Source organism: Procambarus clarkii, chromosome 48, assembly GCF_040958095.1.
Source record: "Procambarus clarkii isolate CNS0578487 chromosome 48, FALCON_Pclarkii_2.0, whole genome shotgun sequence".
Taxonomy (NCBI): Eukaryota; Metazoa; Arthropoda; class Malacostraca; order Decapoda; family Cambaridae; genus Procambarus; species Procambarus clarkii.
This window is the reverse complement of record NC_091197.1, coordinates 21,631,598-21,655,162: the sequence shown is the minus strand read 5'-3', so window position 1 is coordinate 21,655,162 and position 23,565 is coordinate 21,631,598. Positions and strand designations below refer to the sequence as shown.

Below are 23,565 nucleotides of genomic sequence, written 5' to 3'. Positions count from 1 at the left end.
AGGAGGTAGGCCGCCAAGGATTCCCGCACCTCAGAAGCCGAGACTTGGGACGCCGGAAACTTCCAGAACGATGGAACCGAAGAACCTGTAGGATCATGGAACCAAACCCAGGGAGGGGTCGACACCAAATCCAATTCGTACACAAAGGGAGCGAAGGAGAACCCCCTCTCCTTGTAACACCAAGCCTCGCTCGGAGAGCAGAGAAACCCGGGCAGGGTCCAATGTGGCTCAAGGCCCCCAAGCCAACCCCTCCCCAACCCCAGGAACCTCGCCCTGAGGACCAGGGGCCAAGCCAGCCTCCAAACCCCCCACCTCCATAGAAAAGGCGGGAGGTGCCGTAAAAGCAGGAATGAAGGGGGCCCACTGGCCAGACCCAGAAACTCCGGCAGGACAATGCTCGAATGCCTCTGCCGCAACCCCAGAATGAGACACCCCGAGACTGCCCGAGTCTCAACACCAACTAGACCCTGCCCCGATTCCAAAACCCTCAAGACGCTTCGGAGCCGAAAGCAAGGGAGGGGGGACCGAATGAACGACAGAAGAGAAAGGAATAGGAGGGGCGGACGGAACCAGAGCCGAAGTGACTCACCCCCCCCAAGTCCGGGTCCCTATAACCAAAACGGGGCATCCGGGGTTGTAACCCACCGAGCGCATTGCAGCAACCGAAACCTAGCATGCAACGCCTTAGCTGCCTGCACCCGCATATCAGTATCGGAGGCTTGGGTGAACTGGAGTATGTACAAACAACACACGTCACACGACTCCGGGTCAAAACAATCACCGACCCAACAGGCAGCATGACGGAGGCAAAATTGGTGAGTGTCACCCTGACACTCACCTCTGTTCACTTGTCTCACCAGTAAGACAAGGGGACAGAGCAACCTTTAAACTCCCAAGACGCGAGGTGGGACTCGAGGGTCGCATACATCGGACCATGTAGCCTCCCGTGGGGGTTTCTACAGCCCTTAACCTTGGGTACATTCTAAGGGAAGCCCAGAGAGGGTACTGCGAACCAGCGCCCAAGTCTACCGAACAATCTCTAAAGCTGAACCCCTCACGGGGGCCAAGCGGGGAGGACCACCAACAGAGTGAGAAATATATAAACCCCAAGAACAGCAATGGGGAACCACAACGGCAGATCCCCCACCAGGCAGAAAAATAAAAACATAAGAAAACCCCGCAAGAGGACAATGTACCCAGGCGGAACAGAGCCGACCGCTGTTGTAGGTGAAAACTAGCTGTGCAGTACCTCGTGCCCCTGCTAGTGACGAAAACTACCCCCTACCCAGAGACAAACAAGAGCAAGAAAAAAAAAACACAGCTGACTCCAAGGGTGGCCAAAAACCGAGCAGAAAATGGCACAGCAGAGGAAGATCCTGAGGTGACTTGTGGAAGGAGGCCCCAAGCCCCAAGGGCAGCATTTACAGGACACCTAGGGAAGGTTTCCCTAGGCGCATGCAGCCTAAGTACCGTGGAATCTCTCTCCCGACTCACGCACCACCTGAAGGGACAGCCCACACCACGAGGCACAGAACTGTAATAGAAAACTGGAGCCAGAGGAATCCTCGCACCAGACTCCCATCAGCCTAAGAACTGTAGGTTGGGTCGCTGGCGGGTGGGTCTGGGGCTCCCCCTTCCCCCCTCCCGGGGAGAGAAGTGTTGCGCAGACAGTGGCGCGATGACGTCATGCTAGTTTGCCAATTTTCATTTGGGGAGTTCTGTCCACCTGTTCGGCTTTCAGCCGCAATACTTTTACCAGAATAGGGGTTTGTTTTGGGGAGCCTACCTTTCTGGGTGCCTGCCACGGTCGATGGCAGACATAGAATGCTCCCAACCACAGGGCAAGTCTCTATAGGCCATTGCTCCTCGTGCCTCATTAGAGGGGGGCCAGGTTCTGGCTCGTGGTCCACAGTACGCAAGAACTCCACGCATTGACTGATGCCAAAAAGATATACATATCCATTCAGCCTGGATAGCTCCGGGAAGCCAACGGGGCTCCCCCAATAAATATTTTTTTTAAGGAGAAATTTTTTTTTTTTAAGGATTATAGTTTTTTTTTCCTCTTATAATTATTATTTGAATTTGTTTTAACCTTCACATCCTGGAGAATGCATACTCGTCCCTAACTATGTGAAGCCAGAATTAAATTGGTCAACAAATAAATCAGTTACATCTCTCAGAACTTAGGACTTTGAATTTTTTTTGCTGATTTTTTCACAGATTTTAAACTCTATTTTCTTGGTTTCTTTAGGTTGTTTTGATGAGTAGGGACCAGATTAGGGCTTTTCTGGGGGTAAGCCCCGTTGGCTCCCCAGAGCTTTACCAGGCTGATATGCTAATGTCAGACTCTGGCATCAGTCATGTGTATGGAGTTCTAGGGCCTACCGGGAACCACGGCCAGAGCCTAGCCCCCTCAGAGAGGCAAGGAGAGCAATGGCCTATAGAAACCCCCACGTGGTTGGAAGCATTCTATGTCTGCCATCGACCAGGTCAAGCATCCAGAAAGGTAATCATTCCAAAACAAACCCCTATTCTGGTTAAAATTGCTACCTAAAGCCGAACTAGTGGATAGAACTCCCCAACAGAAAACAAGCAAACTAGTATGATGTAACACGTCACCGCGCCGCTGTCTGCGCAGCAACCCCCTCCCCGGGAGGGGGAAGGGGGAGCCCCAAACCTCCCACGTCGGCAATCTACCCATCGGTTCTTTGGCTGATGCTATAGGCACCGGTTATGTGCTCCAGCTCCAGTTGTTGTTTCAGCACTGTACCTAGAGTGTGGTGTCTGTTTTCTAGGTGGTGTGTGAGCCGGGAGTGAGTCTCCAGTACTCGGGCTGCATGCGCCTAGGGTTCCCTTCCCTAGGTGCCCTGTAAGTACTGCCCTTGGAGCTTGGGGCCACCTTCCACAAGTTCCTTGGGTCCTGCCCCTGCTAGGCCGTTTACTGCTTGGTTTTCGGCCGCTCTTTGTGTGCTCGGGTGTTCTGTCTCCCTTGTTTGCCTTAGGGTAAGGGGCAGTTTTGCACTGGTTGGGCGCAGGGTACTGTGCAGCTTGTCTTTACCAATCATGGCGGCCGCCTCTGTTCCGCTTGGGTACGCTGTCCTCTTGCGGGGTTTTCTTTTTCTTTTTGTTTATCTACCTGGTGGGGGGGTCTGCCTTTGTTCTTGCCCCTTGTGTCCCTTGTGTTCTGAGTATTTTCTGGTGGTACCCCCTGCTAGGTCCCCATGAGTGTACACGTCCCGGGGGTTCAGCTCTTAGAAAGTTGTTTGATAGCTTTGGGCGTCGGTTAGCAGTACCCTGCCTGGGATTACCTGAGCGCGAGTCCTCTTATAGTAAACGCTCGGGACCCTGGGAAACCCCTGGGGGCGCGTGGGTCCGATGGATATGACCCCAGAGTCCAGGTTACCCAGTTGTACTGACTAAGCGGGTGCGGGCAGCAGGGGCGTTGCACTTTGAGCCTTGGTGGTGGCAACACTCGTGGTTTACTCCCCGGGAGTTGCCCCGTTTTGGTTCATATTGGGACTTGGGGGTGTTGGTTGCTTCAGTTCCTTCCACGCCCCCTTGTGTTTCCCATGGATCCCCCTTCCTGCCTGCATTCGGTTCCTTACCGTCTGTAGGATTGGGGCGGGGTTTGGTGTTGAGACTCGGGCAGTCTCGGGAAAGTCCCCTTCCGGGGTAGTGACGGGGGCATTGAGCCTGTTCCTCCAGCCGTGTTGTAAGTCTACCAGTGGGTTCCCTTCCATAGTGTCTTCGCGGCTGCCCCGGTTTTCTGGTACGGCCGGGGTTTTGGGGGGACGGCTCGGCCCCGGGGCCTGTCGTGTCGGTTCCCGGGGCTGGGGAGGGGTTGACTTGGGGAGCCCTTGGCCCCGTAGGATCCCGTGGGTTTTTTTTCTCCCCTCTTGGCGGGGCTTGTGGTTACACAGAGTGGGGTTTTTCCTCCCCACTCGCCGTACGTGCTGTTGGGCGTCAGCCCCTCCCCGGGCTCGGTTCCTTGACCTTTGAGTTGGTTGGTTCCGTCCTGTGGGTGAATGCTTTATCCCCCTTTTTTTTGGGACAGTGTCTTCGTCATGTTTCCCCGTTCTTGGGGTTCTACGTGACTTCTGGTCTCTGGTGCGCCTTTGTGTGCCTTCGGGACTAGTGTTGGCTTCTGTGTTCTCGAGGGTTCGGGAAGGTTTTCGCTACTTCCCGCATTATTGGAACGTCTGTCGGCTCCAATCCGGGTCGCCATTTTGGGCTACTTGTAGCCCGGTTGGGCTGCTTGTGGCCAGTGGCCCGGTTGGGTACTTTTTTGGGCTCTCTTCGCTTCGTTGGTCGCTTTTGGTTGTTCCTGCTTCCTCTTTTGGCTACTTTTCTAGTGCAGTAGTCCTGGTTGGCGCCTTCCCACAGAGAGGGTTGTGTGGTTCAGCCAGCGTGTCATGCGCATGCGCCGTGGAGTTTGTTTTGGTCTGGGCGGTGTGTTTCAGTGCTGGTGTTTTGCGCCGTTTTTTCTCAAGTGCTTTGCCTCTCGCTCTTCTCCCTTGCCCCTTCGCTCCGGGGGTGTCCTGGTTTCCAGCTGTGGGGAGGACGCCGAGGTTTTCCCTGGGTCATGGGTGTGGGCCGCTTCCTTCGCTTCTACCCTGCTCTCCTGCGGGCGTCTTCACCTGGCGGTGCTCCCAGGATCTTCTGGGCACGGTTGAGTCGTGTCCCGTTCGCGCCTCCGTTCGACAGGTGAGTTTCTGCGGTCTGGTGTCTTTTGGCCCGGCGCTGGATGCGGAGATGTTTATATACCTGTCTTTATTCAGGTGTATTTCTGTACGACAGACCGTTCGCACACCAGTGACTGTCCCTTTTTCAACCCTTCCGGTTCCACTCATGTGCATGTCCAACCCATGCCAGAGTCATTCAGGGGACCCACCTTTTTTCGTGTTATGAGGTGTGTGGGTTGTGGTGCTGGTTATGTACTCACCTGGTAGGGCTCTCCTGGTTGTGCTTGCAGGGTTTGAGCTCTGGCTCTTGGGTACCGCCTATCTGGAAGAACTTGTGGGATAGTACCAGTGGAGTGCAGTCGTGCTATAGGTACAATCGGGGAAACACTGTATAACCATCAGAGGTCTGCGGTTGTTACACGACCTACTTGCGAGCGAGCATACGTCATATTGCCGGTATGTCCGTGGATTTTCAGGGCATACTAGCCTGTTTTCGAATAGAAGTTCCGGCCCATCCTGGTTGTGCCGCAGGCATGTGAGCCTGCGGGCTGCTCCAAGCAGCTGCCTGGTGGGCCACCCTCTGGCCGGTCTAGCCTAGCCTCGGGCCAGGCTTGGGGATGTAAATGAGCTCCCAATACCCCATCCAGCAGGTATCGAGCGGGGTTCTCCGCCGTTGGTCGCCCGGTGTGCAGGTTTCTGGGCCTGCTGGGTTCTGTCGTGTCTCCATTGGCCCTGTCTGGGGTCTGCCTACTTCGTTCTCTGCCTTAGCAGACGCGAGTTGCTATTTACATGTTGCAAGTTGCGGTGGTGCCTGTTGCTGCTGCTGCACGTGTGCATTGGTACCGTGTTTCGCGGTGGCGTGTCCTTGTTCCTGTGTCCAGTTGTGGTGCGGCACTTTGTTGCTGTTTTGTGCCTAGGGTTTGCGTATGGGGGTTTGCTTGTTGTTTTTCGTGGTCTTCGGGTCCCTGGCTTGGCCCTCTCATGTGCGTGGGGTTTTTCTGTCCCTGCCTGATTGTCCAACCCTGGTTGGTTTTCCTGGGGTTTTTGTGCTTCAGCTCTTTCATCCTGCCTCTCCCCAGTCGTTTTCCTGGCATCTCCTTTGGTCGGTTTTGCCTGCACTTGCTATTACGTTGAGGAGGGGGGGGTCAGTTTCCACCGCTTCATTTCCATTTGCGTTCCCTTGTTTCCTCCTCTGCCGCAGGGGTGTTCTGCGTGTGCTCCTTGGCTTCTTGGGCATTTTTTCAGCCTGTGTCCTGTGGTGTGCTTCTTTGTCTCAGTTTGTTGTAGTTGCTCGTACACCTTGGTTCGGGTACTGTTTCTGGCGGCAACCCTTCCGCTTTCTTTGGTTTCCTAGCTTGCCTTGCCGGTTGTTGTCCGATGCGATGTCTCGCATCGGACCCGTCATTTTTCAACTCCTGGCGGGCTTGCTTGCCTTGGGGAGTTTTTCTGTTCAGCAGACGTTCCATCTCCTTGTGCCGCCTGGGTTTCGGTGGTCGCGCCCAACATCTTCCCGCGGCTCCGCCTTTTCCTGGGCTCGATGGGGCCTTGTTGGGGCTGCTTACGTTCTGCCTCGCAGTCTCGCCTCCGGTTGGTGGTCAGGTGGCTTCGTGGTAGGTGTCCCACCTGCGTACTTCTCTTGGCGGCAGTATAGGGTATTTAGGCGGTCCTTCCATTTCCTGTCCCTTCTTAGGTGGCTACTTTTGTTAGCGTCGGCTTCGTTTTCTGGTGGGGGTTGGGGGTCGTCGTCTTGCTACATACTGTCGCCTCTTTTCGTGCGGCGCTGCTGGAGCCGCTTCGGCTTGCTTTCGGTCTTGGTGTTGCTTCTGCGCCGTTAGTAAGCCGTCTTGTGCAACGTTTCACCTCCGGCCTGTTCGTGCGCCGCTTGCACCATCCTGGTCTCTGGTCAGCGTGTTCTGTTTTTTCCTCGGTTGGAAGTGCCCCTTCGATTCCATTTTTTTTTTTCGTCGGCTCTTTTTCTTTTGGCATTTGCCTCTGGGGGTCGGGTCGCTGAGTTTTCTTGCTCCTTCAATTTTAGCGTTTTGGTTGTTCGGCAGCAGCAGTCTCCATCTTTTCTGCCGCGGGGTGGGGCTGCTGCATTCTGGAGGGGTCCATGATTTGTTGGTGCTTGGTTGGTCGGGCCGGGGGTGTTTCGTGTTTTGTGTTCAGTGGCGGCCCTCCGCTGTTGTTTGCATGCCACGGCGTCTGTGTCCGGGGCGCGTTTTGTGTTGATCCGGTTCTGTTCCCGGTTTGCAGGTGATGGTGTCCCGTGTTGTCAGCCGTGTTCTTGCGGCTAAGCTGCCTGTGTTCTTCCCTCATGCCCATGGCGTCCGTGGCTTCGCTGCCATCTGAGCGACGTGTCCTTGCGGTCATTCAGGCACGGATCTTTGGTGTTCGTATGGGGGCCTTGCTGCTCGTTGTTCTCGTGTTGTTCCCTGGACTTTTCGGGGCTGTGGCGCCTTGGGTTGGCGTTTGTTGCCGGTTGTCTCGCTTCCGTAAAGGGGTGCGTGGTGTCCGCTTCCCAGTTTCGTCCCTTTGACCTTCCTCTGTGGGTAGTTAGCTCTGAGGAGCCGACGGGGCTCCCCCCAGAAAACCACCACTGAATGTAATGAAATGCCCTTTTCTGGGTGAGACCCGGAGGCTCCCTGGCAACCCTCCCTCCCTTCGGTCGGCGGTTTTCACGTGTTTTGACATCCAGCATCAGAACTGATGGGTGGATAGCCGGCGTGGGAGGTCTGCGGCTCCCCCTTCCCCCTCCTGGGGAGGGGGGAGCTGCACAGACAGCGGCGCGGTGACGTGTGACATCATACTAGTTTGCTTGTTTTCTGTTGGGGAGTTCTATCCACTAGTTCGGCTTTAGGTAGCAATTTTAACCAGAATAGGGGTTTGTTTTGGAATGCTTACCTTTCTGGATGCCTGACCCGGTCGATGGCAGACATAGAATGCTTCCAACCACAAGAATGTAACAACTCTTGTATATATCTCAAAAAAAAAAAAAAAAAAAAAAAAAAAAAAAAAAACAGGAGGTTTCTATAGGCCATTGCTCCCCTTGCCTCTCTGAGGGGGCCAGGTTCTGGCCGTGGTCCCCGGTAGGCCCTAGAACTCCATACACATGACTGATGCCAAAGTCTGACATTAGCATATCAGCCTGGTAAAGCTCTGGGGAGCCTCCGGGTCTCACCCAGAAAATGGCGTTTCATTACATTCAACGCTGGTTTTTACTTATATAAAGTATACCCTAAACATATTCCCTAAATCATTATAATTATTATAATTATCCTATATTTTGTTTTTTAGGGGGATATTTTTTCTTGACTTCATTTCTACACACATTGACCTACATACTTTCACATACTGCCAAACAATGTTTATTACAACATACAAGTAAATTCATGAATTAAAACTGCCTTATTCATTGTCAATAACTTCAACTTCGATTATATCTATAACTAGAATTTCAACTTACTCCAGTATCCAAAAACCTAGTTTCTAACTGATTCTCACCATTTTTACATATTTATATAGTGTGCACAGCTGTCTGTTCTACAATCCCTATTGAATTGACTTTTCTTAAACTCTAAGTGTTTGAAGTTATATAGTTTTGTTGTCAAATTTGCGGATATTTCAAATGCCATATTGACAATTTTTTTTTTACAGTAAACTATACTGAAAACCTATATTCTAAATATATGAAAATGAAAATCATATGCTATTCTGAGAGCATAACAACACCAAATGAACAGTTGGTGATATTTTTATATTTGGCATATTTTGCAGCCAATTTTAAAATCTGAAGTTTTCAATATTCAATTTTAAAAAATTTTATTTTCTTGTTTTTCAAGTCACCCTGGTATCATTTATACAAAGTTGGAGCATTTGCCTAGTTGATTATTCACAAAACATTTGAAAGAGTTTCAGAAAATGTTAAAAATTGAGTTCAATGTCGCACATCATATGAGGTTTTGCACAGTTAAAGGGTTAAGGGTCCATTATCCTTTTAGTTTGGCCAGGGTTTTTTGCATTCACAAGAGCTCTTATACCCACCATCCCAGCCTTCTCTGCTGGTCACAGCTCTCAAATTCCCTTGACTTTCCAAAGAACAGGTACCTGTTCTAGCCAGGTGCAATTTCCCCAGTGCGAGTACTGTTGACCACTTGTTGCTCAGAATAAAAATGTTTACCAAATATTTACACTAAATAATATGAAAGAAAAAACTTTGATGTAGATTCTACATGAAAAATCTAGTTTTAAACAAAATCAATACATAGAATGTATGAAATATATGTAATTGTGCATACCTGTGCCAATCATAAGGATAATGACAGAATGGAGAAGTTCAGATGCAGCAACTTTAGTTTGCCGATCACTTGAATTTAGTGCTAAATCCACAACATGGGGCAGAAGATCATCTGAGAATACAAAAACAATCAATGTTGATACATGATATCTTTCATTTCGTCTTAAATACTTTCAAGCACAGTCTATGAAAATTTATCAAAACATTATAAACTTTATATTTACAGGTCATATTGGTTTCAATTCCAAAGCAACACACATGTACCACAATACCTCACTGTGGTTGTAGCAGTGCTATGGGATAATTAAAGGCATTACCTATTTTGTTAATAATTGTGGTAGTCTTGATAACCCTCCTCATCCCCCTCTAAACCTCTGCCCATTTATCATCCTATGTTTCTATTGCTCTGACCATTTTATTTCACATTTTGTGTTTCATTCTTATTTCTCTTCGTAACCAAATAGCAATTTCTTTATGTGTGATCCCAAGCAATTCAAGTTCTTGTTCAAAAGTCCTTCGCACATGGAATAAAGCTGTAAACTTGATTCTCAACAGTCATGAATCACACTCAATATTCATAACCATGCAAGCTAATAATCACACACAACACCTCATCTAATCAATTATCTAAATCATTATATGACCTTCCTCTCTCCACTCCACTTGTCACTGAAGTGACAGCAGTGGTCAGCACTGTCAGTTAACAACCAAAAGGCCCCAGGATTTATTCCAGTGAAAGGCCAAAACGTTTGGTTACATTTCCCGCACCTTGTGTGTCTGTTCACCTGGCAGTAAATAGGAACCAGGTGCCAGATTCACGAAGCAGTTACGCAAGCACTTACGAACCTGTACATCTTCTCTCAATTTTTGGCAGCTTTGTTTACAATTATTAAACAGTAAATGAGCTCTGAAGCACCAGAAGGCTGTTCATAACAATAACCACAGTTGATTGGGAAGTTTTCATGCTTGTAAACTGTTTAATAAATGTAACCAAAGCCGTCAAAGATTGAGGAAAGATGTACACGTTCGTAAATACTTGCGAACTGCTTCGTGAATCTGGCCCCTGGGAGTTAGGCAACTGTTGTGGGTAATATCCTGGAACAGATCAGAAGTTGGTCTAGGAAGACTGCCATAAACCTAACGCCTTTCCTGACTCCAACAAAGGGAACTGCAACAGCAAAGTGCAAACATTTTTACAATAGCAATAAAAATTGGACAATACTACCAAGATTTAGTTATGATTTACCAAGAAAAATGTCAATCTTGATTTGGTCAAATGGGGTAGCAAATTTGATATGTTTGAGGGTGTCCCACCGAACAGCAGCTGCGGCCAAGGAATCAGGGTCTTGAGGGATCACACACAGACTCAAACTGGAATCCATGCTTCCAATCAGACGAAGGATGGATAATTGCACACGTCTCATTGCCGTCTCGTCCACCTACAGCAGCAGAAGATAGGGTAAAACTGATTTAGCCAACACATAGCCTATAGTTTTAGGCAGGTAAATGACGTGATAATTAATTTTTATTAAAGAAATTATCGTTAACTTTACTTCAAATACATGTTATACAAGTGATTTTGTGTTAGGTTAAAGTTGCCACGACTTTAAAAGAAAAAAAATTTGCATTCCTCTTTACTGAAACATCAAGAAATCATAGTTGTCCACAGTGCTAAACACACTATGTAAACAATTGTGTTAATTGGTAAAAATTCAGAAAACATACCTTAATATCAAGTGAACAAATAATACACAAAAACAAGTCCATGGTGAATAAATGTGGGCATCCCGAGTGTAGGCCCAGGTCCCATGTACCCACAGGGCGTGTGAACTTACTAGTATGTTTCCAACAAGTGTAATAAGAGAATGTGGATCTAGGAATTAGTAATAGAGAAAGTAAATACTATTGCAAGTCAGAAATTAAGCAGAAAATCCCCTATGGTAATACGGGCAAATTAATATATCTATGTTATAACTCAAATAACCAGCAACTGACTACTTCCAACCCGCTACTTGGGACAACTACGTGTCAAAACTGTACACCCCACTGTGACCCTCACCCTCGACCGTGTGATAAGTACCTGCCTATAAAGTTGAACAAATAAACATATATATATTATTATAAATATACTGTATACATATAATATTATAAATACATACTGTCTCCACTCGATTATCCAGACTATATGGGAAGGACCCCCAGCCGGATAATCACTTTTTTTGGATAAGAGTACTTTTTCACCTCTGAGTCTAAAAGGGACCATTTCCAACAATTTTTATACCACACTCATGATTTGAATTAACGCACACTAATTAGTGTGTGGGGCTGGGTGGGTGGTTAGCTGCCTAGCTGGTAGGTGGGCAAGCAGGGATAGGTGGGGTTCAGGCAGGTGGGTTTTGGATGGGTGGCTGGCAGGCAGATGGGCTTGGTGGGTCAACAGGTTTGAGCAGGCAAGTAGGTGAGTGGGTGAGCAGGAAGGTGGGTGGGCTATCAGGCAGGTGGGTGGGCGAGCAGGCAGGTGAGTAAGTGGGCATGTAGGTAAACAGGTAGGTGGGCAGGAAAGTGGGTGAACAGGGGGGTGGGTGGACAAGCATTCAGGTGGGTGGGTTATCTTGAGGTTATCTTGAGATGATTTCGGGGCTTTAGTGTCCCCGCGGCCCGGTCCTCGACCAGGCCTCCACCCCCAGGAAGCAGCCCGTGACAGCTGACTAACTCCCAGGTACCTATTTACTGCTAGGTAACAGGGGCATTCAGGGTGAAAGAAACTTTGCCCATTTGTTTCTGCCTCGTGCGGGAATCGAACCCGCGTCACAGAATTACGAGTCCTGCGCGCTATCCACCAGGCTACGAGGCCCCTAAAGGGTGAGGGTGGGCAAGCAGGCAGAAGGGTGGGCGAGCAAGAAGGTGGGTGAGCAGGAGGGTTGGCAGGTGAGCATGCAGGCAGGCGGGCGGGCGGGTGGGCGAGCAGGCAGGTGGTAAACAGGCGGGTGGGTTGGCAGGTGGGTGGGTTGGAAGGTGGGTGGGTGAGCAGGCAGGTGGGTGGGTGGGCAAGCAGGTGGGTGGGCGAACATTCAGGTGGGTGGGTGGGCAAGCAGGCAGGTGGGTGGGTGGGCAAGCAGGCGGGTGGGTGGGTGAACAGGTGAGTGGATGAACAGGTGGGTGGGTGAGCAAGCAGGTGGGTGGGTGGGTAAACATTCAGGTGGGTGGGTGGGCGAGCAGGCAGGTGGGTGGGTGAACAGATGGCTGGGTAGGCTATCAGGCAGGTGGGTGGGCGGGCAGGAAGGTGGGTGAACAGGTGAGTGGGTGGGCGAGCAGGAAGGTGGGTGAACAGGTGGGTGGGTTGGCAGGTGGGCATGCAGGCAGGTGAGTGAACAGGTGGAAGGAGGAGTAGGCAGGTGGGTGGGCGAGCAGGAAGATAGGTGGGCGAGCAGGAAGGTGGGTGAACAGTTGAAGAAGCAGGCAGGCGGATGGGCGAGCAGGCAGGTGGGTGAACAGGTGGGTGGGTTGGCAGTTGAGTGGGCGAGCAGGCAGGTGGGTGGGTTGGCAGGTGGGCATGCAGGCAGGTGGGTGGGTAGGTGGGTGGGCAAGCAGGTGGGTGGGTGAACATTCAGGTGGGTGGGTTGGCAAGCAGGTGGGTGAACATTCAGGTGGGTGGGTGGGCAAGCAGGTAAGTGGGTGAACAGGTATAAATATGCCAAAACTAGAAGACAGAAGAAAAAGAGGTGATATGATCACTACATACAAAATAGTAACAGGAATTGATAAAATCGATAGGGAAGATTTCTTGAGACCTGGAACGTTAAGAACAAGAGGTCATAGATATAAACTAGCTAAACACAGATGCCGAAGAAATATAAGAAAATTCACTTTCGCAAACAGAGTGGTAGACGGTTGGAACAAGTTTAGGGAGAAGGTGGTGGAGGCCAAGACCGTCAGTAGTTTCAAAGCGTTATATGACAAAGAGTGCTGGGAAGACGGGACACCACGAGCGTAGCTCTCATCCTGTAACTACACTTAGGTAATTACACTTAGGTAATTACAGGTGTCTGGGTGGGCTATCAGGCAGGTGGGTGGGCAAGCAGGAAGGAGGATGAACAGGTGGGTGGGTGGGCTATCAAGCAGGTGGGTGGGCGAGCAGGCAGGTGGGTGGGTGGGCGAGCAGGCAGGTGGGTGGGTGGGCGAGCAGGAAGGTGGGTGGGCAAGCAGGAAGGAGGGTGAACAGGTGGGTGGGTGGACTATCAAGCAGGTGGGTGGGCAAGCAGGAAGGTGGGTGGGCAAGCAGGCAGGTGGGTGGGTGGGCGAGCAGGAAGGTGGGTGGGCAAGCAGGAAGGTGGGTGGGCGAGCAGGCAGGTGGGTGGGTGGGCGAGCAGGAAGGTGGGTGAACAGGTAGGTGGGCGAGCAGGAAGGTGGGTGAACAGGTGGGTGGGTGAGCAGGAAGGTGGGTGAGCAGGTGGGTGGGTGAGCAGGTGAGTGAACAGGTGGGAGGGGGAGCAGGCAGATGGGTGAACAGGTGGCTGGGTTGGCAGGTGAGCATGCAGGCAGGTGGGTGGGTGAACAAGTGGGTGGGGAGCAAGACTGGATAGAGACAGATCAAACGTCCTGCCTGGTCACCCCCTCCCCCCACCTCACACTGGCCTTCCCATCTCCCGTCCACGTGTGTCAACACGTGGGTATTGAAAACACTGTACGATGACTTAACATATGCGCCTTAAGTTCTGCTAAATCCAATTTTATTTTCTTGTAAATATTTAAATGAATAAATAGCAAACCAAATACTGTATTGTACAGTTCAACTATTATAGTGTTATTATTCGTAACTAGCTCTCCACAGCAATAAGAAAATAATACAATTCTTGCAACACCTCCAATGCCACCTTCCTTGGTAGGCTTAATCCCTTAACTGCTCGGCTTCCAAATATGAATCCCCCCCCACCCAGTGCACAGGAAATAAATTATCTTGAAAAAACAGCATTGAATGTAATGAAATGCCATTTTCTGGGTGAGCCCCGGAGGCTCCCTGGAGCTTATTGGGCTAATGTATGTTATATTAGACTGGGACATTAGCTAAGGAGTTCAGACCTATCAGAGACCAGTGCCAGAATCTGGCCCCTTCAGAGAGGTTTCAGGAGGCAATGGCACTGGAAAACCCCCTTGAGGTTGGGGTTTTTCTTATCTGCCATCAACCGGGGTTAGACACCCAGAAAGGTACGCATAACAAAACACACCCCACATGGTAAAAACAAACAAAAAACCGAACAGAGAGGTAGAAACTCCCTACAATCCCAAAGGAAACAAGCAAACATCACACTTTACTGCCGCGCCGATCGTCCGCCCAGCGCTCCCCACCCCGAGAGGGGAAGGGGAGCCCCGGACCTATTACGCCTGCTGCCTGGCTTCAATTCGGAAGCTAAGCTTCATCCAAAGCAAAAAAAACGTCGACTGGTATGAGGGAGGGTTGCCAGGGAGCCTCCGGGGCTCACCCAGAAAATGGTGTTTCATTACATTTAACGCTGGTTTTCTGTGGGGAGCTCCTACAGCTCTCTGGAGCTTCATACCCAAAGAGAAGGAAAAGAAAGGGCTAACCTGGGAGGCGGCCGCCACAAACTACGCACCGCAAAGCCGAGACAACAGGCTGCAACCCAAGGCAACAAGAACGCACAGGAGCAGACGCACATAAAGAATGGGCGGCCAAGAACCTGTGCCACCCTGAAATCCCTGCACCCGAAATAAACCCTAGACGTCAACAACGCAGCAGCAAAAGCTGCAAACGTCCGAACAGCACGGGCGCAGGGACAGACCGCAGGCTGGAAGACTGAAAAACTCTGTGGACGACCTGGGAGACCCGAGCCCTGAAACAGGTAACGAGGGGAACCGGATCAACTCAAAGCGCATCCCAGACATGGTATGCAGGCGGCGAAAAGCTCAACCGGACAACGCACCCCCGGCCAAACCTATCAAGCATCAATAACCCAAGAACCACTCCGGAAAGCAGCCGTCTCAACCATCGCCAGGACGGAGAAAGGCTGCAAACGTATAAACCTACCACCAGTACCAAAGAGCAGAAACCTGAACCGAAGGGGCTACCACAAACTGAGGAGAAGATAAGAAGGAACCCTGATCAAGGACCAGGATGGCTCAGGCGACGCATGAGCAGGCCGGAGGTGAAACAAAACACGAGAAAGCGTACAAAACGGGGCAGATGTGACGTCCACCCCAAACGCAAGCCGGAGCGGCTCTGCCAGCGCTGCACAAAACAAGGTGACAGTAAGAAACATCAAATAACTGTAGTCCTGAAAACCCAAGAAAGGACAAGACAACCCGATGCGAAAGAGAAGACAACCTACGAAGAGCAAGAAAAAGTGCATAGAAACACCAGGAACGTCATACTGTCGCCAAGACGAAGCTCGCAGGTGGGACACTGTCAACAAGGCCACCTGAACACCACAGAGATGGTGATACCCGCGACAAAATACCAGACGCAAAGAGCCGAGGAGAAGGCCGAACCAATCACGTACAGGATCAATCCGACCTGCCGAAAGAGGCGGAGCCGCGGAAAAACGCCCCTGGTTCGTACACCTATGAAGCAGCGTCTGAAATAAAGCATGGCCGGCCACGAAGGAACCATAAGGACTACTCTCATGGGAAAGGGCTCCAACCGAGCCAGAACCCGAAGCAACAGCTGGACTGGAAGAAAAGGAACAGGTACCCCCCACCTCGACCAGTCCTGCCGAAAAGCCTCCACTGAGAATGCCTCGCAGGCGGGTAAGGGCGCCACATAAAATGGGCGACGCCTAGACCATGCTGACACGAAGACGTCCATGGCCAGGAGTCCATACGCAAGGATGAGCCAACAAAACGAGTCAGCGACGACTGACCAATCCGCGAACAGAGGAATGAACCGAGACAGCTGTCCGCCAGGACGCAGGACATACCCTGGACATGAACCTCACAATTAGCCAAACCCCAAGAATCCAGCAAACGAGCTACTCTAAGGAACCAACCCCAAAGGTCAACACCTAAGAGAAACCCTGTGGCTCCGGCAAAGAACCGCCAGAGAACAGTCCGAATGGAATTGAATGGTAGAGCACCGAGTGACCCAAACCCTCCGAAGCGCAAACCAGACAGCCATGAACTCCCAAACCGTGCTGCGAGCCCGATGGACGGACAGACCCCACCATCCCCGGCCGACCTAGTGAGCACTGGTCACAAAGTCCCAGCCGAGAGATGACCCGTCCGTAAACACACCGAGCGAAGGCTCAGGAAGGTGCCAAGGCACGGAACCCCGAAAACCCCAATGAGGAAGCTGGTGACGCAGCACCAACACAAGATCCCCGGAGGAACGAACCCAACGATTGCAAGACAGGCAGAAGGGGAGTCTCCGAAGGAACCAAACAGACGCCGAAGCCAAACCTAACCCTGCGGGCAGACCAGCACGTCAAAGTTCAGACTCCCGCACAACTGGTCAAGCAACCACTGAGCAATCCGGGACCCCCCCCTCATGAACAGTCGAAGGCGGGACTACAGCCGCAGCAACACTTATGGAGGGAAAAACAAGGAGCGGCCCAAGCGCCCTAAACAAGGCCCAGCCAGGTCCGAACCCGGGACGGAAACAGATGGAATGGCTTCCAGATCACCAGGAAAACAAAACCAGCGATCTGGAAAGAACCACACCCCTGGTGAGCAAACAAGCAGACCGACTGGGAGCCCACACCAGCCAGTCGTCGAGGTAGGTCAGACACCGAATCCCAAGCAGACTGAGACAGGGCACCAAGATCCGGTAAAGATGCAAAAATACACCAAGTGCCAATTACAAAATAGGGAAGGGAACAAAAGTGGCAAGCCTGAGGCCCCACCACCAACTGTGCCAGTCCCGGAAAACTGGAGAGGAACGTGCCAAGAATTGACCTGGAGGTCCAGGGCCACCATCCAGGCATCCGGCCCCAGCAGAAGCCGGACAGGAGACAACAGTCCTCCGATGAGGGCACAGAATCCAGGGCGCAGACTGAAGAAGCCCTGAAGAACTGCAGATTCAACAGGCCCATGTCTGCAAAGACCAGAGGGGAACCCCATAAGGATGAGGCGGATCGACCATGTCCAACGCACCCACTAAGATGACATGACGAAGCGCAGGGGAAGAAGCCCACCAAAACCAGCCCTGAACCCCCCAAAGGGGGAGAAGCCGTCCACCAAAGCCACCAGAGGCCGGAAGACAACCAAAAGTGCCCACTAACTGCTGGACCATGCGAGAGTCAACAGAGCAAGCTGTTACCCCAGCGCCCCGTCAACAGAGAAGGGAACAGAGCCCCTTCCGAAAGAAAAGGTACACATACACATATATACAAATTATGTATATACACATACACATACATATACACACAAGGTATGTTACCCACACATGTGCACACACACACAGTGTACACACGTACATGTGTACACGGCATTAAAAATGCCAAAACTAGAAGACAAGAAAAAGTTGTGATATGATCACTACATACAAAATAGTAACAGGAATTGATAAAATCAATAGGGAAGATTTCCTGAGACCTGGAACTTTAAGAACAAGAGGTCATAGGTTTAAACTAGCTACCTTGAGGCTACCTTGAGGTGCTTCCGGGGCTTAGTGTCCCCGCGGCCCGGTCGTCGAACAGGCCTCCTGGTTGCTGGACTGATCAACCAGGCTGTTAGACGCGGCTGCTCGCAGCCTGACGTATGAGTCACAGCCTGGTTGATCAGGTATCCTTTGGAGATGCTTATCCAGTTCTCTCTTGAACACTGTGAGGGGTTTGCCAGTTATGCCCCTTATGTGTAGTGGAAGCGTGTTGAACAGTCTCGGGCCTCTGAAGTTGATAGAGTTCTCTCTCAGAGTACCTGTTGCACCTCTGCTTTTCAACGGGGGTATTCTGCACATCCTGCCATGTCTTCTGGTCTCATGTGGCGTTATTTCTGTGTGCAGGTTTGGAACCAGCCCCTCAATTATTTTCCACGTGTAAATTATTATGTATCTCTCCCGCCTGCGCTCAAGGGAGTACACATTTAGGCTCTTTAGTCGGTCCCAGTAATTTAGATGTTTTACTGAGTAGATTCTAGCAGTAAAGGATCTCTGCACGCTCTCTAGGTCAGCAATTTCTCCAGCTTTGAAAGGGGCTGTCATTGTGCAGCAGTACTCCACTCTAGAGAGCACAAGCGTTTTGAAAAGTATCATCATCGTTATAGCATCTCTAGTGTGAAAAGTTCTTGTTATCCAACCTGTCATTTTTCTTGCAGTTGTGACGGCTACTTTATTGTGTTCTTTAAAGGTAAGGTCTTCCGACATGAGTACACCCAGATCCTTTACATCGCCTTTTCGTTTTTGTTATGATTTGCCTGAGTTTTGTACGTGGTTTCTGTTTTTATATTTTCAAATTTTCCGTAGCGCATGAGCTGGAACTTATCCTCATTAAACACCATATTATTTTCTGTAGCCCATAGAAAGACCTGATCTACATCTGATTGGAGGTTTGCCGTGTCCTCTATGTTGCCAACTCTCATGAAAATCCTAGTGTCATATGCAAAGGATGATACAGTGCTATAGGTTGTGTTCTGGTCTATGTCCGATATGAGGATGAGAAAAAGTACTGGAGCAAGCACAGTACCCTAGGGGACTGAGCTCTTCACGGTTGATGGGCTGGATTTTATTTTGTTGACTATTACACATTGCGTTCTGTTAGTCAGGAAATTGTAGATCCATCTGCCTATTTTCCCGGTAATTCCTTTTGAACGCATTTTATGTGCAATAACACCATGGTCACATTTATCAAAAGCTTTTGCGAAATCTGTGTAAATTACATCAGCGTTTTGTTTGTCTTCCATAGCATCTAATGCCATATCATAGTGGTCCAGCAACTGCGACAGGCAAGAGCGCCCTGTTCTGAAACCATGTTGTCCGGGGTTATGGAGATGCTGTGATTCCATGTATTTTGTGATCTTACTTCTTAGCACTCTCTCAAAAATTTTTATGATGTGCGATGTTAGTGCTATTGGTCTGTAATTTTTTGCCTCTGCCTTATTTCCTCCTTTATGGAGTGGTGCTATCTCTGCTGTTTTTAGTATGTCAGGGATAACGCCAGTATCTAGGCTTTGTCTCCACAGAATGTGAAGGGCCTGCGATAGTGGTTTTTTACAGTTCTTGATGAATATGGAGTTCCAAGAATCCGGGCCTGGTGCAGAGTGCATAGGCATACTGTTTATGGCTTCTTCAAAATCTAGTGGGGATAGGGCGACGTCTGATATATGATTTGATGTTGGTATCATATCCATGAAAAATTCATTTGGGTTATCAATCTTTAGTGCATTTAATGGCTCGCTGAAAACAGAGTCGTACTGCTTCCTCAGTAACTCGCTCATTTCTTTGTTGTCATCGGTGAAAGTTCCATCTCCCTTTCACAGGGGCCCGATACTAGATGTGGTTTTTGATCTTGATTTTGCATAGGAGAAAAAATATTTCGGATTTCTCTCTATTTCACTGATGGCCTTTTGCTCTCTTTGCCTCTCCTGGGTTTTGTATGATTCTTGTAGCTTGAGTTCAATTGTTTCTATTTCTCTACCTAACCTTCTTCGCCGTTCTTGAGATAGGGTGCGACTCTCAAGTTGTTCCGCGATTCGTTTTCTTCGTCTATATAGCTATATAGGGAACGACGTTCCCGTTCCAATCTGCATCTCTTTCTCTTTTTTCTTAGGGGTATGCGGTTTGAACATATTTCTAGTGCTACTGAGCTTATTTTTTCCAGGCACTGGTTCAGGTTTCCATTTCCTAGCTGTTCTACCCAGTTTATTTCTGTGAAGTCCTAGTTTATTTGCTCCCAGTTTATCCGTTTATTATTGAAGTTGAATTTGCTGAAATCTCCTCCACCGGGAATCTGGACTGGTTTTGAAGGTCCATTCCCCATGGTTGTTAGAACTTCAATTAAGTTGTGATCTGAGTAACAGGTATTTGTAATCATTATGTTCCCGATCAACTCATCATTATTAGTGAAAATGAGGTCCAGCGTGTTCTCCTTCCTAGTTGGTTCTACTATTTCCTGGTTTAAGGCAAACCTATCGCACATCCGTAGCAGGTCAATTGCATGTGCCTGTTCATTTAGGCTACTTCCTGGTATTCTTTCTGATATTACTGTATTACCAGGTGCTTCCATTTCAGGTGCCGTAGGTTGAAGTCCCCAAGCAGGATGATGTTCGGAGCTGGATTTGAGAGGTTTTCCAAGCAGTGCTCTATTTTCATTAGTTGGTCTTTAAACTGCTGAGGGTTTGCCTCCGGTGACTTATATACAAGGACAACAACTACATTTAGGATCTCTATTTTGACTATCAGCACTTCCACCATATCATTTGAGGTGTTTAGCAGCTCAGTACAGATGAGTGTCTCTGATGTAGAGGCTGACCCCACCCTGAAGCCGGTGTTTCCTATCACATCTGAAGAGATTGTATTCTGAGATCCATATTTCACCATCAAGGTAGTCCTTTGTGTGAGTTTCCGTTAGGGCTGCAAACACTGCATTTGCCTCATGAAGGAGACCATCTATAAAGTGAACTTTGTTGGATTTGCGTGTTTTTATACCCTGGATGTTGGCAAATATAAATGATGTTATCGTGTTATTGGAAGTGCTGGATGCTTTAATTGGTGTTAATATCTTAGGCTCTGGTAAGGAGGCCACTGTGTTTGCGTCCTCTCTAGCATCTGACCGAGTTGGTGGTAGAGCCTGGTCATTTTTAGCCATTCTTCTCCTCCTCCTCTTGCTAAAAAATTATCCCGGTTGATGGAGTAGTGGCTGTTTTCATAGTGGGGGGCCCTGTCGGTTTTATTCGCCTGGTACCTCTTATATGAAAAGCTGGGCATTCAGCATTGAAACACTCTTTCCTGTCCAAAGAGTTCTTGCAAATTTCTGGGTGAAAGAATTCACAGCTTTTGGTACATTTACCTGTATTGAGGAGGTTTCTGCACTTTCTAGGGTGATCGTGTGTACATGTTCCATTTATTCTTCCCGATTCCCCATGCTTACAGGTAGCCCATCTGTAATACCAACAGATTTTGGGGCCTTGTTTTGTTTGTGTCCCTCTGCCAGGGACCACACTCTGCTGCGGCGTCCCCGACACTGTGCCCTGCTCCGGTGCCTGTGACACTGTGCCCTGCTCCGGGGCCTGTGACACCGCGCTCTGCTCCGGGGCCTGTGACACCGCGCTCTGCTCCGGGGCCTGTGACACCGTGCTCTGCTCCGGGGCCTATGACACCGCGCTCTGCTCCGGTGCCTGTGACACCGCGCACTGCTCAGGGGTCCCCGACTCCGCGACCTGCTCAGGCGTCCCCGACTCCGCGCCCTGCTCAGGCATCCCCGACTCCGCGCCCTGCTCAGGCATCCCCGACTCCGCGCCCTGCTCAGGCATCCCCGACTCCGCGCCCTGCTCAGGCATCCCCGACTCCGCGCCCTGCTCAGGCATCACCGACTCCGCGCCCTGCTCAGGCATCCCCGACTCCGTGCCCTGCTCAGGCATCCCCGACTCCGTGCCCTGCTCAGGCATCCCCGACTCCGCGCCCTGCTCAGGCATCCCCGACTCCGCACCCCGCTCAGGCATCCCCGACTCCGCGCCCTGCTCAGGCATCCCCGACTCCGCGCCCTGCTCAGGCGCCGCTGCCAGCTAAACACAGATGCCGAAGAAATATAAGAAAATTCACTTTCGCAAACAGAGTGGTAGACGGTTGGAACAAGTTAGGTGAGAAGGTGGTGGAGGCCAAGACCGTCAGTAGTTTCAAAGAGCTATATGACAAAAAGTGCTGGGAAGACAGGACACCACGAGCGTAGCTCTCATCCTGTAACTACACTTAGGTAATTACACACATATACACGTGAAAAGAAAATTACAAGCCGCCGACCAGTGGGCAGAGAGCACCACGCCGGCCAGGCGAAGGCACAAAACTGCATCAAAAGGCCCACCGCGACAACAAAACCTCAAAGTCCCCGCACGACCACAACGCGTGCCAAGACCTAAAAAGATCAGTCTGCAAAACAGGAAGACCCCAGAACTCCAGAAGGCAGAACCGGGTCACACACGAGGAAACAAAGCCCCTGAACCCACAAAGGGGGCCCAAGAGGAAGTAACCTCCAGAATGAAACCAAAGAACCCAAAGGAACCAGGAATCAAACCAGGGGGAGCCCAAACCACCACATTTGCCGGCAGAGATACACCACAGAAAGGCAAAGCACAACCCCCAGACAGAACCCCCAGGGCAATGGTCAAAACAGACCGAAAACCGAGGGACAAGGTGTGGGAGCAAGCATAACAGCCAGGGACACTGAGCCCAAACCCAAGGGCCCAGACCCAAAACAGACAAAATGGAGAACCCGGTGTAAAATCAACACTCAAACGTTCCAAGAGGAACAGGAAACGGGCAGAAAACACCAGATTAGCAAAGAAAGGACAACAGGAGAATAAAACCCCTGAAAAAAAGGTGAAAAACTCACCCAAGAAGCTCGCTCGCACACCCAGGCACATGTAAACAAATCGCAACGTCCCCCTGGTGGCCACGCCGGGAAACCGGGAGAAGAAAATGGCCACCAGAAGAGTGCTGTGACCGACGTAAAAGATACGAAAACACGCCAACAAAAGTGGGAAGCAAGCTGACTAGATGGGCAAAAAACTCTGCCCAACAGCAGAAAACCAGGCATCCCCCACAGCCCCGGGAACCAGCAACAGAGGCCCCGGAGAAGAGCCGTCCTCCAAGCCCTCCGCCTTTAAAGAAAAGCAAGAGTCCATGGGAAAGGCAGCAAGAAAGTGCCTCTGGTAAGACCCAGAAGCTTTGGCAGGAGGAACAGGCTCGAAAACCTCCGTCCCCAACCCGAACAGGGCAGCCCTCAAAAATCTCCGTCCCCAACCCGAAAAGGGTAGCCCTCGAAAACTGCCTGAGTCTCGGCCCCAACTAAACTCCGCCCCGACCTCGAAACCCGCAGATGGTTTGGAGCCGGGAACAGGGAGGGAAAGGGGCGAACAGCACCTAACCAAAACTGGGTGGCCTCAGGACATCCGAGCGGGAAACCAACCTAGCGTGTTGCAGCAACCTAGCCTAGCTTGCAACACGGATGCCGCCTGTACTCTGAACAGTAATAACATCAGGAGAGTACTGGAGAACAAGCAGAGAATCTCTCTCGCAAGACTCCGGGTCAAGGTGTCAGTGACCCAACAGGCAACATGACGGAGGTAAAAGTGGCGACTGTCACCCGGAGACATGGGCACAGCAACCAAAGATCCCATATAAGATGGGTTGGAACCCGGAAGACACATTCAGTGGTCCACCGAACACCGACAGGGGTTTCCATGCCCCGTAGGCTGACTGCTACGGGAAGCCCGGGCAAGGTGTTGCTAACTGGTTAACCCTTAAACCACGCAAATCATATATATATGATATCAGTGACAAAACCGAAACCGCGCACATCATATATATATGATTTTGTGTCTAGCGCTATAATTTAAACGCCCCGCCTTGGATAGGGGCAGCTATAGTACAGCCACGACCGATAGTTGCCAGATGCCACCTAGAAAAAAAATCCAGGCCAACATTCT

At 50.4% G+C, this 23,565-nt stretch overlaps 1 protein-coding gene across 1 annotated transcript in view; it reads right to left on the bottom strand.

Annotated features, from left to right (window-relative positions):
* LOC123764810 (DNA-dependent protein kinase catalytic subunit) overlaps positions 1 to 23,565 on the bottom strand; it is a 746,996-nt gene that overhangs the window by 415,375 nt on the left and 308,056 nt on the right. Inside the window, exons 17-18 of the mRNA XM_069302649.1 lie at positions 10,223 to 10,415; positions 8,978 to 9,088 (exon numbers count right to left, since the gene is read on the bottom strand). Coding sequence (XP_069158750.1) covers positions 8,978 to 9,088; positions 10,223 to 10,415 — 304 coding nt within the window. The remainder of the gene's footprint in view (positions 1 to 8,977; positions 9,089 to 10,222; positions 10,416 to 23,565) is intronic.